Source organism: Aspergillus affinis (genome assembly GCF_023601865.1).
Source record: "Aspergillus affinis strain CMG 70 chromosome Unknown NODE_100_length_134578_cov_84_604828, whole genome shotgun sequence".
Lineage (NCBI taxonomy): Eukaryota > Fungi > Ascomycota > Eurotiomycetes > Eurotiales > Aspergillaceae > Aspergillus > Aspergillus affinis.
Window position 1 is genome coordinate 55,617 of NW_026515881.1, and position 17,027 is coordinate 72,643.

General features: G+C 52.5%; 5 protein-coding genes across 5 annotated transcripts; 3 read left to right on the forward strand and 2 right to left on the reverse strand.

Annotated features, from left to right (window-relative positions):
• Window positions 1-635: 635 nt before the first annotated feature.
• On the forward strand, window positions 636-4,127 carry KD926_000019 (MIZ zinc finger domain protein; the record flags this gene model as incomplete). The annotated part of the gene is made up of 1 exon (XM_053103933.1): window positions 636-4,127. The coding sequence occupies one exon, from the start codon at window positions 636-638 to the stop codon at window positions 4,125-4,127; it is 3,492 nt and encodes a 1,163-aa protein (XP_052952737.1).
• A 2,655-nt stretch (window positions 4,128-6,782) lies between these two features.
• Window positions 6,783-8,711, reverse strand: KD926_000020 (DUF5102 domain-containing protein; the record flags this gene model as incomplete). The annotated part of the gene is made up of 4 exons (XM_053103934.1): window positions 6,783-7,496; window positions 7,585-7,853; window positions 7,921-8,535; window positions 8,621-8,711. The coding sequence occupies 4 exons, from the start codon at window positions 8,709-8,711 to the stop codon at window positions 6,783-6,785; spliced, it is 1,689 nt and encodes a 562-aa protein (XP_052952738.1).
• Window positions 8,712-9,256: 545 nt separating this feature from the next.
• On the forward strand, window positions 9,257-11,448 carry KD926_000021 (putative nucleoporin Nsp1; the record flags this gene model as incomplete). The annotated part of the gene is made up of 3 exons (XM_053103935.1): window positions 9,257-10,983; window positions 11,053-11,176; window positions 11,239-11,448. The coding sequence occupies 3 exons, from the start codon at window positions 9,257-9,259 to the stop codon at window positions 11,446-11,448; spliced, it is 2,061 nt and encodes a 686-aa protein (XP_052952739.1).
• Window positions 11,449-11,919: 471 nt separating this feature from the next.
• Window positions 11,920-12,599, reverse strand: KD926_000022 (uncharacterized protein; the record flags this gene model as incomplete). Its single annotated transcript, XM_053103936.1, has 4 exons — window positions 11,920-11,959; window positions 12,023-12,088; window positions 12,160-12,225; window positions 12,466-12,599. The coding sequence occupies 4 exons, from the start codon at window positions 12,597-12,599 to the stop codon at window positions 11,920-11,922; spliced, it is 306 nt and encodes a 101-aa protein (XP_052952740.1).
• A 2,466-nt stretch (window positions 12,600-15,065) lies between these two features.
• Window positions 15,066-16,149, forward strand: artA (14-3-3 adaptor artA; the record flags this gene model as incomplete). Its single annotated transcript, XM_053103937.1, has 5 exons — window positions 15,066-15,126; window positions 15,195-15,501; window positions 15,579-15,820; window positions 15,913-15,983; window positions 16,042-16,149. 5 exons carry the CDS (start codon window positions 15,066-15,068, stop codon window positions 16,147-16,149), a joined length of 789 nt encoding a protein of 262 aa, XP_052952741.1.
• Between the last annotated feature and the right edge of the window lie 878 nt (window positions 16,150-17,027).

Below are 17,027 nucleotides of genomic sequence, written 5' to 3' on the forward strand. Positions count from 1 at the left end.
TTTTCCCTTTTTCTTTTCTTTTTTCTTTCGTTTCCCAAGGTCTAGTAGAGGGTTGATAACTCCGTAGGGAAGACTAAGTTCAGATCTAACGGTAAGACGGAACGGGTCCAGTCATCAGCCTAATGATCCTTTTGTCTCGTCGCATCATCGAACCTGGTGATGACATCGTTAGTATTATTCTCTCTGGCATTACTGTAGTTATACAGCTACTTCTCTCTCCTCGATTCTGTTAGACCGGAAATTGGCTGCATGGATAAGCGCCGGGGTGGCCGCCGGACTTCTGGACTGGTCGAAAAGCCAAGAGAGAAGGAGAGAGAGAAGGTAGAGCGTAACTAACTAGTACAGAGTGGAAGGAAGAGACACGAACTAGTAGAGAAAAACGACAGGGAAGAGAAAGCCAATTCGGCGCAACACGACGAAATACGCGCCCGTCAAACTTCCAGGAACGTTTGAACGGTTTTCTTTGTTGCGTTTGTCCATTCCTTATCTGTACCCACCGTTGCCTTCATTTCTTCCTTTCTTTCCTTTCCTTTCTCTTTCTCTCTCTTCTTTCTACTCTTTCTTTCTACAAATTACAATACCGATTCACCGATTCCATTTATCGGATCATTCATGTCCATAAGAATGTGTTCACCATGACTCCCCAACAACTCCCTGCGCTTCTCCATGGCCATCTGCAATCGTCGAATTCCACCGCCAGCATTTTTCTAGGCGGCGTGCGGAGATCGTGGATGGAGAATCCTTCCATTTCGCGTCCAGCCGCTGCCATTCCTTCCTCCGCCTCCTCCACTTCGACTTCAACTACTGCTACAACGACGACGACCTCGGCGACGACGGCGTCTTCCCAGCTCCCTCCGCATCCCGGCATGCCAACTCCTGCCCTCGTGCTTCCCGCGTCGTCCCCGTCAACGTGCCGGAGCCAGCAGAATGACGCCGTCGCCTCCCCTCCCCAGCCTCCCCCACAACCGCATCCACCGCAATCTCTACCACAGCCTCAATCTCAGTCGATCGCGGTGTCCCCCGTCGCCGCGGTCCCTTCTCCGCCGTCGTGTCCATCGAGTCATCCTCAACCTCAACCGCCTGCTCCCACAGCTCCTGACCCTCCGCCGCCGCCCGTGACCGTGTCGATCGACACCACTCTTCCTCCGCCCCCCACGCAGCCATCGCAACCCTCGCCGACGGCTTCGTTGTCGCTGTCAAATCTGCAGGTGTCGTCGGCTCGACCTCCTGACAGCCCGACCGGTGTCCAGTCTCCGTTCCTCCCGTCGGGACCGCCCTTTCAGGTGAACACGGGGGTTCCGACTCCGCCGCCCACAAGAACGAGTGAGGGAGATGCGGGCGATTCTGGCCGGAGTCCGTTGAATCATGTGGAAATGCAAATCGATTCCCAGGGAAACCCGCAGCAGCAGATGCCTCATCCCCAGACCGTGCAGACAAGCCATTCGCATCCGCAGGTCCCGGCCAGCGCCGCGCTCCAGTCGCAACAAGATGAAGTTCAACCATCCCAACACCAGCCTCAGCCAGAACGCCCGTCGAATGCGCGGCGGTCGTCTGCATTTATTCCCACCATTGACGGCGCGTTCTTCGAGCACTCAGTGCGCAACCTGACTAACTACATGGCTTACTTGGAGCGAACCGGATACCATGTCCAAACGATTGAATCCGCGCGCTTACAGCTCCTGACCAAAGCCTGCGTCCACCAGGACTGCTTGTATCTTGCCATCCACCAGGTTTATTGTCTCTACAGCTTTTCTCGGACCGAGTTCTTCAAGTTGCCGTGCTTCACGGAGCAGCAGGCGCGGGGCCTAGCGGTCATTGAGAAGGTGATGGTGGCGAACAACCCGTTGTCGCCCGATTTTCTGCGCTGGTCGGCTCACTTCCCAGGTCCGATCGAGGTCTTGGTTCAAACGCCCGTCTACCATCAGGCCGTGCGGAAGGCCGCGGTGTGTCTCGGGCGGTTTGCGGAACAGTGGAGGTCCTACGTCGCACATGTCTTCGCCCGAGGATTCCCTCCCTTCGCGGCGGAGCTGATGGAGGGCTTCGCCATCACTTCGTCCTCCCTGGCTTACACCATCTTCTTGTCGACCTGTCGACAGCTGCAGCGGCCAGGATCCCATGGCTTTGATGAAGCCACGGTCAAGAGAGTCTGGAAACAAGATCTGCAGAACTTCCAGCGGCGCCACATCAACTCCGTATCCAGGACTCAGATTCGACAGGAAAACGCCGACATCATACGGTTGTATCAGTCAATTCTCGTCTCAAATAATAGCCCTGCAGGTCTAGGGCCGCAACCCCCACCGCAGCAGCAGCAAACGGGCCAGCAAACCGTGCAATCGCCCAATCCAGCCGCCCAGGGACTGACTGTTAACACGACGATGTTTGCCATGATGCGACCGACCGGCATCCCAAGCCCTCAACCCTCCCAATCCCCGCAAATGCCCGGGAGGGGTCAACCGGTGGTTGCGTCGCCGCGGATGGCGACAGGTCCCCCGAATGCGCCCCCGGTGCCCGCTCAGGCCCCTCGCCGCGGACGCCCGCGCCGAGCATACGGCGTACAACAGCAACCCCCTCCCATCTCGACTCCGGTACCCGGATCTGCGCCCGGCGGCGTTGCACCACAAACGGGGCTACCCTTCCAGCCAATGGTGTTCCCGTCTCAGCTGGTTCAATCCTTCTCTCCGCGCCAGGCATCGTCCCCTACACAGCGCCCTGTCCCGATCCCCGCCCAACCGCAGATCCCAACGGGGGTGTGGCCCAATGGAGTGCCGTCGCCAGGTGGTCCCCGAGCTCTTGTCAGTCTGCAACAGCCTTCTCTTCCTGTTCGTCCTACCCATCCTTCAATTCATCCTCAGATTCAGTCGCAGTCTCAGCCCCAGTCGTATCCCTCTTACCGTTTTGCTCCTGGTCCTGTGGCCCAACCATTGCTCCCCCCGCCCGGACACAAACCGTCGACCACTTCTCGACCCCATCCGCTCCGTGACGCGCTTCACCAAGCCCACCTCCGAGGCCCCGTGAATGAGGTGCAGGCCCCGCAACACGACCAAGAGGCCGGGTTGTTTCAGTACCTCAGCGGGTTCGCCGTGAAGCCCGTGCCGCTGGGCACCGAGGAGTGCGCATATACCTGGCAATTTGAATTGTCGCGGTCCGATCTTGATCGCGTACCAGCCTCCCAACTTCCCTCGTTGGGCCAGCGCGCGGTGCGTGCCTACAAGGATGGCTCCCAGATCCACCGGCTACGATGCATCCGCGCAGATCCGGCGACCTCCGAGGTCAGCGAACAGGCGTGGTGCACCGCCGACTCGATCTGGCCCGGCGTGATCTATGTGTTCATCAACGACGTGGAGGCTTACGTGCGCCGACGGATTCATAACGGCAAAGATCTCCCCTTGGACATTAGCCATTACCTCCGCGAGGGTGTAAACACTGTGGCCGTACATTTTATTCGCAATGCCGCCGAAACCCGAGACTTGACGTACGCCATGGCTGTCGAGGTGCTAGACATCGTCAGCCTCTCCAGAGCGAAGGAGCTCGCACAGCCGCTAGCCGCTGCGGAGTCCCGCGAGCAGATCCGAACCCGCCTCTCCCCCGGCCAGCAGCAGGATGACGAAGTGAGCATCGTCAGCGACAATCTCACGATCGACCTCGTAGATCCCTTCATGGCCAGGGTTTTCAACACTCCCGTGCGCGGACGCTTTTGCGGACATCAGGAGTGCTTTGACCACGACACCTGGATCTTGACTCGAGCGTCCAAATCGGGGAACGCGCCGATGAAGGAGGACTGGAAATGTCCCATCTGCCACCAGGACGCCCGGCCACAAAGTCTTGTCATCGACGGCTTCCTTGTCGAAGTCCACGAGGAGTTGGCGCGCGCCAATCGACTCGAAACCGCCCGAGCCATCCAGGTCAAAAACGACGGCTCGTGGCAAGTCAGGGCCGAAACGGAGGCTTCAGACCGGAGTGGTCCTGACCGAACCGCCTCGAAGCGAAAGCTCAACGGCTCCAGCAGCCCAGAATCTCCGGCCTCCCAGAAACCCAAGGTTGAGCGGAGACCGTCGTTCATTACGAATGGCGACACCAGTGCCCAGCCGGCTTGCCCACAACCCACCGAAGTCATCGCCTTGGATTAGCATTTCCTAGTCGATGACAATGACCTTGACGAACCAATCTGGTCTACAGCACCCCGACGAGAAAACCATTAATTTGGCGTTTGGTGTGTGACATGAAATGTTTTGTGAAAAAAAAATTTTGCATCATGCATGATGGCCAGGTGGATGGCTCGGCTTGTCTTGTTGTCACTATCTTTGTTTATTGTTTTGTTCTTAACTTCTCATTCCTGCTCATCAGCTCAGGCGCTTTCGGCTCCTTGTTTACGAGATACCCCATCTGCACGGATCGTTTATTCTATTTTTGTCATTGATGCTTTCTTGTCTGTTGGTTTTCCAGTCCGATTTCGGATACAAGAGTAAGAATTCGACTCTCGGGTACCAGACTTGTATTTATTGCGGAGATTACCTTTCTTTCCTTCACTTCCAAAATTTTCTAGCATATGTTAGCCTGCCGGTATATTCATCATAACATATCTTTCTCACTTCACCAGGTTTTATGGCGGAGTCCACCCTTCCGCATCGCTGATGGTCCTACAGATCTGGAAGTCTCGTCATGGCCGGATCATGACTCTTTGATGACCAGTTACACACCTGGTCGGGGGAAAGTCGAAAACTAATTACTGGCCAGGGGTGTTGATCTCCTACGAGTGCATAAGCGCTCCTCAAAATAATATTCACCACGCAAACAACGTCAGCATACAGGTGAAGGACAAGTCTACTGTCTAAATCAACTATCTTCGGCAGTGTTCGTTAGAGTTGGTATAGAAGGAAGGGTACACGGACTGAATATCCGTATAATGACGTAGAAGCTCTATCATAGCAGGAATACCGGAACAATCCGACATGCCTATACAATGAGTCAACTCTTTACTTTTCGCTTTCGTTTTCATCAACGTCTTTCACACTGCCATCACACGATCAACCACTCCATTCAAGCGACGCCCTGCGCTCATCCGACCTAGTTCCTCTAACGACCTTCTTCCGATTCACTTCGTTCATCATGCCTGAAGTTCCAGGCTCTATAAGTGCTGAAACGGGGCAGTGAGCATCGCCTCCCATGACAAAACTACTGCAACAGATGTGCTAATAGCACATGCCTATAATGTGGTAATAGATCTAAGCCACAAGAAAAGGTCATGTTAGACGGCATCCCCAAAGAAAACGGCATTTTCGGAGAAACAAAACACACCTAAGGCCCCCGTATGTTAGGTCGGATATTTGATGGTGCACTTGAGCAGCACTTAAATCGTGCTAACGATACCTATCTGCCTAGCATACTACCTCCTCCTCATCCCCCGCTGTTCCTTCTCACTCCCTCCCCCACCCAGACTCCAATAATAACCCAGACTGGCCAGGTATCTATCTACTCGACAATGACAGTCGTCTGGCTTCGTAGATATATATACATACAACCCAACTGACCATAATCCAGCTGACCCCCTCGCCTTCAAATGCATTCTATGTCTACAGTGGCATGTTTCACGGTGTCCTTGGTTACGAAATTATTAATATTACACACACACACACACACACACACACACACACAAAAGATACTTGGATTTTATTATTCTCGGGAGTTGGCTAGATGGTGCTATTTGGACGGATGATTTTGTTGCTACCACTAGGTTATGCTGCTGGTATTGAGTTATAAGATTATATTACGAGAGGGGATAATCCCGGGATTACCTATTGACTATCTATGGAAAGGGGATAATAATACGATTGAGAGAAGAGAAAAAAAAAATAAGGGATTAGGGGGGGAAGATAGGTATTAGAAAGTGTTGCGACCTTTACGGAGTATTTACATACATCGATAGATGTGTATGAGGATGAGAGAGGCGTTTATGGGATAAGACGTGCGCCCATCTTATCTACTCCGTGTGGAGATATAGAAATAAAGGAGAAGTGCGATAGAATGGCATTCTGATATCTATTACAAGGATTGTTATTGAACTTATGGTACTGTGGTAAGGTAGGATGTCAAAGACGGATTACCTAAACTTAGGGTTAACTAACTAACTAGTCAAATGAACCAATTTACTAGAAAGGAGATGAGACTACTCAGTATACCTGTATCGGGCAAATTGAAAGAATTGCCTATAGAATTACCTACAGACTCGGTAAGCTCCAGATTTATATATCTAGAGTAAATGTTTCTGAATCTAGAATCCATGTTGCCTGAGTACGGAATAATATAACCAATTGATAAGCGTTCGTCAATGATATATTATCACGTAAGTACTCCGTACTTGCACCTGCACTCGAATCTTCCACGACATGCACTCATACTGCAGCCCTTTACTTAACTTTAATAGTTCTCTGCTATCGAAATGATGATTCGCGTGTATTATACAACATCGACGTTGCTAGCTAAGTCTATCTAATCAAATAATTATGGCTTTTCATTCAAATGTGATGGAGTGAGGGTCATGGATCCAGGATGCAAGGGGTAAAAAAAAGGAAAAAAAGACAAATGCATGACGCGAGGTCCAGACTTCGCTTGACAACAGAGGGAAAAAACAAAGAAACAAAGTGGATATTAGAAAAAACACACAAAAAAGGGGGATCACAGATCCAACAAGAAACCAACATAGATCGAGGTAGAGGGGGAATTTTGTAGACAAAAAAAAAACAAAAAAACAAAGCAAAACAAATGAAACGCATTAGGGATGTACATTATTTTCTCACACGGCGGGCATGACTGACGAGGTTCTCAATCACCCCCTCAAAGGCTTCTTTTTCACTCACGAGACCATCGAGTCGTTTAAGCCAGTATTCAAGGACGGAACTGGCGCGGAGTGTGACGTACTCGAGCTCTTTGACGTGGCCTTGTAATTCGCCGTCTGTGAGACCATCCAGCGCGGCTTCCGTCGTAGTACAGAGTCGATGGACCGCTGGGAGATCTAATTCTGGCGGGGGTGTAGGCTCGCGCCGCCGTGAGTTCCTTTGTCGGCTTGCCTGTGTGGAGGTCCGTGGGCTAGCAGTGCTGCTTAAGGTGCCGTCCTTTCGGTTCTGGCTTTGAGAGCGTGAGTGCGTGGTGGATCCGCCGGTGTCAGAGCCGATGTTGATAGACGGAAGCACAAGTTTTTTCTGTTTAGACGCCGGGAGGATCTCGTCGAGATCAACAGGTACGCCGAGCGATACGAGGAAGAGCCGGCGGATTCGGGATTTCACCCAGTTTTGAGGTTGGAGTGGCGGGGGTGCAACGAGTTGTGACCACAGTGATAGAGAGCGTTCGGAGTTGAAGATGGCAGAGGAGCTTTGGATTGGCTCTACCGGGGGTAGAGTTGGGACTTCTTTCGAGGCCGGGAAGAGGCGATCGAGAGGATCGTTGAGAGCGGCGTTAAGATCAGACAGGGATTGAAAAACATCAAAATCCAAAAGAGGCGGCTGCAGAGGTAGAACCTTGTTAGCATTGTACCTCTTTGAGAAAAACCAGACGGCCGCAGAGAAATTGCCTGCTGAAGGAAACACTTACAACGGAAGGTGGTGTAGGAGGCTGTGAAGGTTTTATTTCGTTTTGCTCAATAAATTCATCTTCAGTGACCTCCGCACTAGGCTCCTGGAAACCATCATCGAAATCCCCAAAGTCATCATCTTCCCCCATGTCTTGTTCTTCCGCAAAATCATCGAAGTCATCTGCAGCCGGCTGGTCCTCAGTCAATTGATCACCGTGATCCGTGACGGGTTGTTCTTGGCTGCCGTCTCGTTGGTGGTCATTTTGAGGTTCCGGCGAGGATCCCGGATCTGGAGGGAGACATTGGTCAATTGCGTCTACACATCGACTGTGTCAACGCACCATAGGCAGACGTACCTGGAGCATCTGCAACGACTTCTGTGACGTCTGGAAGGGCATCACTCGGTCGTCTCTGATGAGCATGTGGAGCTGAGGTTGATTCCTCGCTTGGAAGAGAGTCGACTTTCGAAAGGACCGTTTCGGGGACGACCATGCCGCTCGCATTGGCATCAGTTGGCGTCTCTTGATTCGAATCCGGGCTAGACGGTGGCCTGCTTTCAGCATCCGATGCTGCCACCACAACATCAGGTACCGCATCTGCTTTCCGCTGTTCGTATGCCGCAGTGCCAGGGATATCCCCATGACTTGGCTGGTCCACGTCGACCTTCTCGACCACGGTCCGGGGCACGGGGGAACCCCCCGGGGTTGAAGGTCGAGGTAAATGCCCCGCAGTCGAAGAACTTCTGCTGCGTGACCCTTCTGGTATCACCTCAATCTCATCGGGAATGGCATCCTGTTCCCTGATTTCAAATGCGGAGGTTCCGGGAATTTCGCCGTGTGAAGGATTTTCATCGACTTTCTCAACGCGAGTCAACGGCACAGGGGATGTGCGACCGGACGCCGGGTGTGAAGCAGACGGTTCGTGGCCCTCGCTGGCATCGGAGAAATGTTCGTCGTCGCTGTTCGAAGTTACTGTTCAACGCCGAATTGTTAGCAATTCAACTCAATTGGCACCCGGGATGCCGTGGTTGTTCTGGTTGCATGTAGGAAAGCCTACCGGATTCTTGAGCCCCGGAGTCTTCCAACTCCACGCTTTTCCTCGGGGGCTCCAGGTGGGAGCTGGACGGACGGGGCGACCGTTCCGACATTAGAAAAGGCCTATGATTCCAAAAATGTTCATGTAGAAATATAGATAGATAATTTTGAAAAGTGTGTTCGAGGGTAAGGCACCAAAGGGGGGCAAGGGAAGAAGATGATGGTTTGGCGATGGCTGTGGATGAACGCTGGATTACTTGCCGGGTTCGATGCGAGTCTCGAACGTGTGCCTCAGGCAGTATATGGCTGCCTGAGGTGTCCACGTAGCCGCCAGCCGAGCCAAGCGCGGTGCGCCCGGGGCGACCAGAAGAGGAACCATAATAATTTACTCGGGCTTTGCTTCCTCGCCGGCTCAGCTTTCTGCTCGAGGCATCACAATTCTTCCAATTGCTTGGGTTCCCCGGCGCGCCTGTCCTTCCTGGCTGCAGTGAGTTCTTCTATTCTTGACTAATGAGTTTTTCTCCGATCGGTAGCTTCGCAACATCTTCGACTGACTTTTCTCGTTTCTAGATCACTTTTTTCTCCCCTTCCCTCTTTCCTCTTCCCTCCCAGGGTAGCCCTGTCCGCCCACCTTCCTCATTAGCCTCGTCTCAACACCATGTCGAATATGTTTTCATTCGACCCCCCAGCCTCCAGCGGCACTTCTGGCGGTAGTATCTTCGGTTCCGCTGGCAATGCGAATGCTGGATCTAACTCGGGAGGTCTGTTTGGAAATGTTGGAGCAACTACCGGTGGCTCGGCGCCTTCTCCATTTGGAACAACCTCTACACCCGGACAGAGCCCTTCGCTTTTTGGTAACGCCGGCAGCAGTGGCGCGAGTAGCGGTGGTACACCAGCGTTTAGCTTCGGAACCCAGAGCAAACCCGCTGCTCCCACAGGCCAAACGAACTCTTTGTTTGGCGCCGGATCATCACAAACACCAAAGCCCACCGAAACTCCCAGCACTGGAGGCCTTTTTGGGAACAATGCGCCGAAACCCACCGGCAATCTGTTCGGCAATACTTCATCCACCCCTGGACAGTCTGGAGGACTTTTCGGGAATGCATCTACCACTCCCGCCGGACCCCCTCCTCAAGGAAACTCAGCCGGTCAAGGCCAGACGCTCTTTGGACAGGCAGCGCAGAAGCCTGGCGGTCTCTTTGGAGGCTTGAACGCCAACCCCTCAACAGCGCCTACAACAACTTCTTCTACCACCCCCACGCTGGGAGGAGCCTCCCAACCATCATCGTCTCCTAACCTATTCGGAGCGAACGCAGCACAGAAACCTACGTTTGGTAGCACGACTCCCGCGGCGCCTGCCGGAGGAGGTCTCTTCGGAAACCTTAACAAGGACAAACCCGCAGAATCGACAACTCCCGCTCCCTCTGCGGACAGTGCTCCAAAGCCTCTTTTCGGAAACGCCGCCCCAGCACCGACCGGTCTTTCCATGTTCAAAGCACCATCCTCTGGAGCCGACTCTGGGGCTAAGCCTGCCTTCCCTGCCCCGGCGCCGACTGCCCAACCGTCATCTACACCTGCCACGTCCTCTGCGACACCACAAAAGTCCCTATTCCCGGCCCTTGGAGGCGCCAACTCCTCAACCACTCCATCATCCACGCCTGCTGCCGGTGGCTCCGGCTTATTCTTAGGACTTGGAGCTCCCAAGTCAACCGAAACGAGCGCCCCCGGAACTGCTGCTACCGCTGCCCCTGCCTCCCAGCCCGCAGCGACTAACACTCTATTTGGAAAGCCTGCTGGTACCTCCAACCCCGCCGCCCCCGCTTCTCAACCCACAGCGACCAATATGTTTTCGAAGCCTGCCGGAGCTACTCCGTCGACTCAGCCCTCCAGTAGCGGCGCAACCGCTGCAGGCGACAAGCCCTCATTGACTGCTACGTCGGGAGCGGCTACGTCGGGGACGACTGCCTCGGCCACCACAGGCACCGCCGGAGTCAAGCAGCCTCAATGGCTTGGCGCCTCCACTGCCGGACCGGCTCCTCCAGCTCAGTCGCGCCTGAAGAACAAGACGATGGATGAAATCATCACTCGGTGGGCCACCGACTTGACCAAATATCAGAAGGACTTCCGGGAGCAGGCGGAGAAGGTTGCCGAATGGGATCGCATGTTGGTGGAGAACGGAAGCAAGGTCCAGAAGCTGTACGGAAGCACAGTCGATGCCGATCGCGCGACGCAGGAAGTTGAGCGCCAGCTTGCTTCTGTTGAAGGACAACAGGAGGAGTTGACTTCTTGGCTGGATCGGTACGAACGTGAAGTGGAGGAGATGATGTCGAAACAGGTGGGACCGGGCGAGTCTCTCCAAGGACCGGATCAAGAGCGTGAGCGAACGTAAGTCGATCTTCCACCTTGAAACTGTCTGGTTATAATATTGAACCGACTGCTGACATTTGAAAATAGCTACCAAATGGCCGAGAAGCTATCAGAGCGCCTGGACGAAATGGGCAAGGACCTTACCAGCATGATCGAGGAAGTCAACGGCGCTTCGTCTACCTTGAGTAAGACGAACAAGGCAGATGAGCCGGTTAGTTTATGCTTCATACACCCAGCCACCTCTCTATACTTGCCACTAACCAACCCATCTAGATATCTCAAATCGTGCGCATCCTGAACTCCCACCTTTCCCAGCTCCAAGTAATCGACCAAGGCACCACCGAACTCCAAGCCAAGGTCCAGGCTGCGCAAAAGACCGGACAAACGCTGTCCTCCCGATTTGGATACGGATTCAGCAGCTCCGGTATTGGAGGCACCGATGCTGCGGATGATTTCTACCGCTCTTACATGGGACGGCGGTAAACGGGTCTGTCTACGCTGGTTGTACCTTGACCGTGGGAATGTAACGTACCTATGATGGGATTGCTACTTGGTGATTTCTTTTTTGCCTGACCCTCCTTTTCTTTATTTCCTTTTCCGGCTTACAAGTAGGTGTTTTTCGCACAATGGGTTAATGAACTAAAATGTTTTGTGGATTACAAGCATATCTAAAGTAAGAGTAGAGGATGTTTTTAGTATTGAATATGTAAAGTCGGTATGTAGGTAGGTAGGTAGGTAGGTAGGCGGATAGGAAATAGATAGATAGATTACATCTAAGGAACAGAGGGCACAAGATGCAGCCAATAAAAGAAAAACTGTGCTTTCGTCAAGGGATATAAGCCTCAAGCAAGACAACTGTCCATCTGGAATCGTTAAGCAAATGATCAGGAGAACGTGAAAATAATCCCGTCGTACATTAGACTGGTGAGAGGAGGATCAACGGGGAGCACGAGCTCAGTTCTGCTCTCCACCCTGGTTCTTGGTGATCTCGTCACTGCGAGGAATGCGTTAGCTACCTAGCTCGCCCAAGTCGATTCGGAAAGAGAATGGAACGTACATGTGCTTGTCGAGCTTATCCAGGTGGGCGCGCTGCTCGTTGATGGACTTCTTCAGGCCTCGGAGCCTAGAGATGGAGAGTTAGTTATGGTGCTGTCGAAGGTAGATCTTAGGAGCAAAGTGGGGAGGTGGACATACTTCTCGAGTTCCTTCTCGTGGATGTACAAGTTTTCCTGAGCGGCCTCACGACGCTGGAACGAGTCCCTGTCATTTGAATCACGATGTTAGCGATGCCTCGTTTTGCTGACTGGATAATGCTGCACGCGTCGCTGATGGTGGTCATGATGATGATGTCATCCGTTCATATCGGACGAGTAGATCGGACGGGCCAATTGTCCAGACAGACCCAATACCATCTCGAATGCCAACGCAACAAGGCATACATGCACAGTCGCAATGCAAGGAAAGCACCAAGAGCACCAAGAGAGAGGCGGAAAGCCTTACGATTGCGCCTGGCCACCCGACCGGGGAGAACCGATATCACCTTCGGCCATTCTGGGAGCGATAACAGAGAAGGACCGCGTAGCAAGGGCACGGTTGGCAGTGGACAAAGGACGGACGATGGACTGGCGGAGCATTATGATGGAGAGTGAGGAACGTGGATGTAATGGACTCAGGTGACGATGAAATGAAGAGGATGTGAGATGGAAAGGAAAGAAAGAAAGAAAGAAAGGATGGAAGATGAGGGGAGAAGGGTTGGCTAGGTCTTATTAGCCGTGCAGTCGTAAGGTACCGGAGTTACCCTGGTCTCGACGGTCCGGGACCGTCACTCTCGCTCTCCAATGACGACACCAGACTGCGGATCATGTGATGCTTATGTCAGGGCGGGTGGTGAGTCAGCGGGTCAGGTGAGCTGGCTGGTTTTTCTGCCTTGTTGGGGCCTGAGGCTAGGCTAGGCTAGCTAGGGCTGTTTGGCCTGCGTTTGGATAACTCTTGACACAAGAGTTAAATAATGCCTAATGAACACAAATGCCACCTGCCAATTGAGACTGGATCCAGGGTTGCACGGTTGTACGATTGCTAAGAATATCATTGTCGATATTGGCAGCGTCTAGACATGCTGCATTGACAGCCTCTGGTTGGTATGGGAATGATCACATCGATCGAAGACTCCAGAAACCGCCAGGCTGAAACGCCAGAGGAAAGGAATCCAATCGATCCGCAGTCTAGCTGTTCCATTCTCTTCTGTCTACGCGCACACTCTACTGTGTTCGTAAAATGCTGCCCGAGTGCTCCGTGACCGTCCATCGTACATATCCAATTTCTCGGAAGACTCAAGGCGTTATCCCGGACGACGGGCAAATCGTTATTATTGGAAATGCGAATGACCCTTCCCCTATTATTTGATTATTATGGAGTCGAGTGGGCGACATTTCCTCTTTAGTTCCATCCGGACTAGCAACACTAGCGACGAGGCTCAATCAATAATGGACGGCGGCTAAAACGCCCTTTCTCTGGACCTCAGTCGCTAATAATAATCTCGTAAAAAAGGATCATGGTAGTAGCGATAATAATAAAATTCCAGTCAGTCTGGGAGGATCTCTGGTGTGGGTGGAACGATTGGCGGGAATGAAATAGGGATGACGATGGGCGGCCCACCGAACCACACAAACGAGTGTCTGGACGAAGGACTCCTTTCCTTGAATTGAGGGACCTACGTTGAGTCCGGGAGGAGATCTATCAATCTGTCCTGTTGGTCGTAGTTACTCCAGCCGGCAATATTGGAGTGAGGCTGGACAGGACGGACGAGTTGTGCGGACGTTCCGTCAGCGGTGTTCATGAGCGAAAGTCCAGAGTCGAGATAGATATTTTTGTAACCAAGTACGGAGTAATGCTGGATGAAAACACCGATTAAGAACAAGAGCAACAGACCGACTAGTCCGGAGTAGTCGAGTCTAGTCACCGCAGACAGTTGAGGGGAGGGGGGGCCATCCCGGCCGGGCAAAGGCGAAAAGGAAAAAGAATCGATTGACGCCAGGGCTGCCTGAGGTGTCGAGGCTCCTTTCGACCCCCTTTGGGCGCGTTTAGTTGACTTTGGTCTTTCCCCTCCCACTCGCTCTCGCTCTCACTGCCAACTTCCCCCTCTCTCCTTCTCTCTCTTTCTCTCTCTCTTCTTCCTTTCCTTCCTTCTTCCTTCCTCCGTCTTGCCTGTTATAATTTTTCTCTCTTGCCCCAACCTACTTTATCTTTCAATTCTACCATCAAATCTCCTCTACTTCCCCATCTCAACTTAACTTCCTCCCTCCGTCCATAACTCAATCACCAGGTGAGTCCCGACCACGTCTTTCTGTTGTCTTCCACTGTTTCCCCCTCGTCATTACCATATCCCACTTCTCCAATCTTGCCCGCTCCCCCATTTCCATCCACGATGTTCGTCATCGCCATCGCGTCCGGCTTGATGATTTTGGTCGGGAGGCTCTGAGGGTGGGAGCGACGTCCTACCACCACATATTTACTGGGGGAACGTTGCGGTATGATTGCTGGGTCGTCGACACTCCCCTCCACCCCGTCTAGACTACGTTGGAATCGCCCACCCGCGCGACACAGTCCACGGCTAGCCGAGTGGAGGACCAGCGGTGCGACCTCCTCTGTCAACAACCCCGACCGTCGCCGTACCACCTGTTTTCTTCCCCGCTGGGTGGGAATAATCTTGTACTTTTGATTTTTCATATCACGTTATCCCGTTCGATCCATTTGATCGCTTTTTTTTCATCATTTAAAAAAAAGCAAACAGAGGATCAATAGTGGAGGGGAGAGTTTTTTTCTTGATTTCGTGTTCCTTTGGACCACTTGACCTCACAGCCTCACTTCTGCCCTGTGACTACCGCCTCCTGCCCCTCGCTTCATCGCACGATCTGGAACGCTTCTTTCCCCCTATTAATTTCTCTGCCCCTTATCTATCCTCCTTTTTCCCGTTGTTTCTCATCTATATATGGTTCTTTCTTTTTTGCCCCTCTGGTTTTTTCAAGACTTCAAACCGCATTCTCTACATCATCTTACGACTTTAACTAACGTCAGATTTTATCACTAGAAAGCGTTTCACAATGGGTCACGAAGATGCTGTTTACCTCGCCAAGCTCGCTGAGCAGGCTGAGCGCTATGAGGGTTTGTTATACCCTTGTTCCCTATATCTGGTAAATCGCGACCGCATTGCTGACCAAACCACTTTGCAGAGATGGTCGAGAACATGAAGATCGTTGCTTCTGCCGATGTTGAGCTTACCGTCGAAGAGCGGAATCTGCTGTCCGTTGCCTACAAGAACGTCATTGGTGCTCGCCGTGCGTCGTGGAGAATCGTCACCTCGATCGAGCAAAAAGAGGAATCCAAGGGCAACGAGTCCCAGGTCACTCTCATCAAGGAGTACCGCCAGAAGATCGAGGCCGAACTTGCCAAGATCTGCGATGATATCCTCGAGGTTCTCGACCAGCACCTGATCCCCTCTGCCCAGAGCGGCGAGTCCAAGGTCTTCTACCACAAGATGTATGTGTTTTGATTCATCTCCGGGCTTTCGCGCGACGGATGACAGATTCTAATCGCGCATCGTTACAACCCAACAGGAAGGGTGATTACCACCGTTACCTCGCTGAGTTCGCCATTGGCGACCGCCGCAAGGGCGCTGCCGACGCCTCCCTTGAGGCCTACAAGGCTGCCACCGAAGTTGCCCAAACCGACCTTGCTCCTACCCACCCCATCCGTCTCGGACTGGCCCTCAACTTCTCCGTCTTCTACTACGAGATCCTCAACTCGCCCGACCAGGCTTGCCACCTCGCCAAGCTCGCTTTCGATGACGCTATTGCCGGTATGTCTTGACTTCCGGGGCCCCGCACAAAACTCTAATGCGGGGAGTTCTCAAAAATGAGTTGGAATCAAATAAACTAACGCACGTCGCAGAGCTTGACACCCTGAGCGAGGAGAGCTACAAGGACTCCACCCTGATCATGCAGCTCCTCCGTGACAACCTGGTAAGACCCGTCAAATAGGGATCCTCTCCGATCGGACGTTTGTACTAACATTTCATAGACGCTCTGGACCTCGTCCGAGGCCGAGCCCGCTGCTGACTCGGCTGCCGCTACCTCCGAGAAGAAGGAGGAGGCCCCGGCTGCCGAGGGTGAGAAGCCCGCCGAGTAAAGAAATGATGCAGGATTCCTCGTCCCCACACGGATGGAGTAATCGGATGACGGGCTGGCTTGCGTGAAAGAACTAGAATGAATGTAGAAGAGGGCTGAAGAAAAAGAAAGGGAAACGCGAGGTGCATTTTTGTTTTCGTATCATACAACCCAGGGCAACGTGGAGGTTTTTTATTCAACGACGCCACAGCTAACGGATGGATATTCGGTCGAAATTGCTCCTCGGATCCCTTTTGATATCCTGCCCCAGCACAATCTGATGTCGTTTTTGAGCGCGTCTCGGCTGGCAAGTGAACCGGTTCTCCATCTGTGTGGCTCAGCTTTTCGATTCCTTGTTTGATTTCTATTTCTTTTTTAACTCCCTTACCCCCTTTATCGGTTTTTGCCTATTGCTCAACTACCCAAAGAATACCTTTCCTTTTTTTTATTCCATTTTTTTTTATTACTCGCAACCACCAAACCCACACCAGTGAAGTTACATCCCCCACAAATACCTCGAGGATCTGGACTATTGCTCCAGTATACGTCTTGGGGTTACTCCTTTTGCCACGCACGGAGTTTTACATGTTCGCCTTAGCTTGAATTTAGATCTAAAGTCCGGCAGCAGTGGCTATTCAAGAAAGTTGAAATTCAGACCCTGGAGTCGAGCTAAACACTGTAGATGCGATGCCACTGCCGCAGTCGAAGCATGACACAATTCCTCATTGAGCCTAGCCCGACGTTATCTGAGGCTCAACCTTGCGCGATTTCATCTCTACAATATCCATGTTCTAACAGGGATGTGAAAGTCGGTCGTACTTTGTTCACCGCAGCGCAGCAACCCCAGCAGCCAAGAAGTCACCATCAGTAACCACAGAACCAGCAAACAGACACATGCAG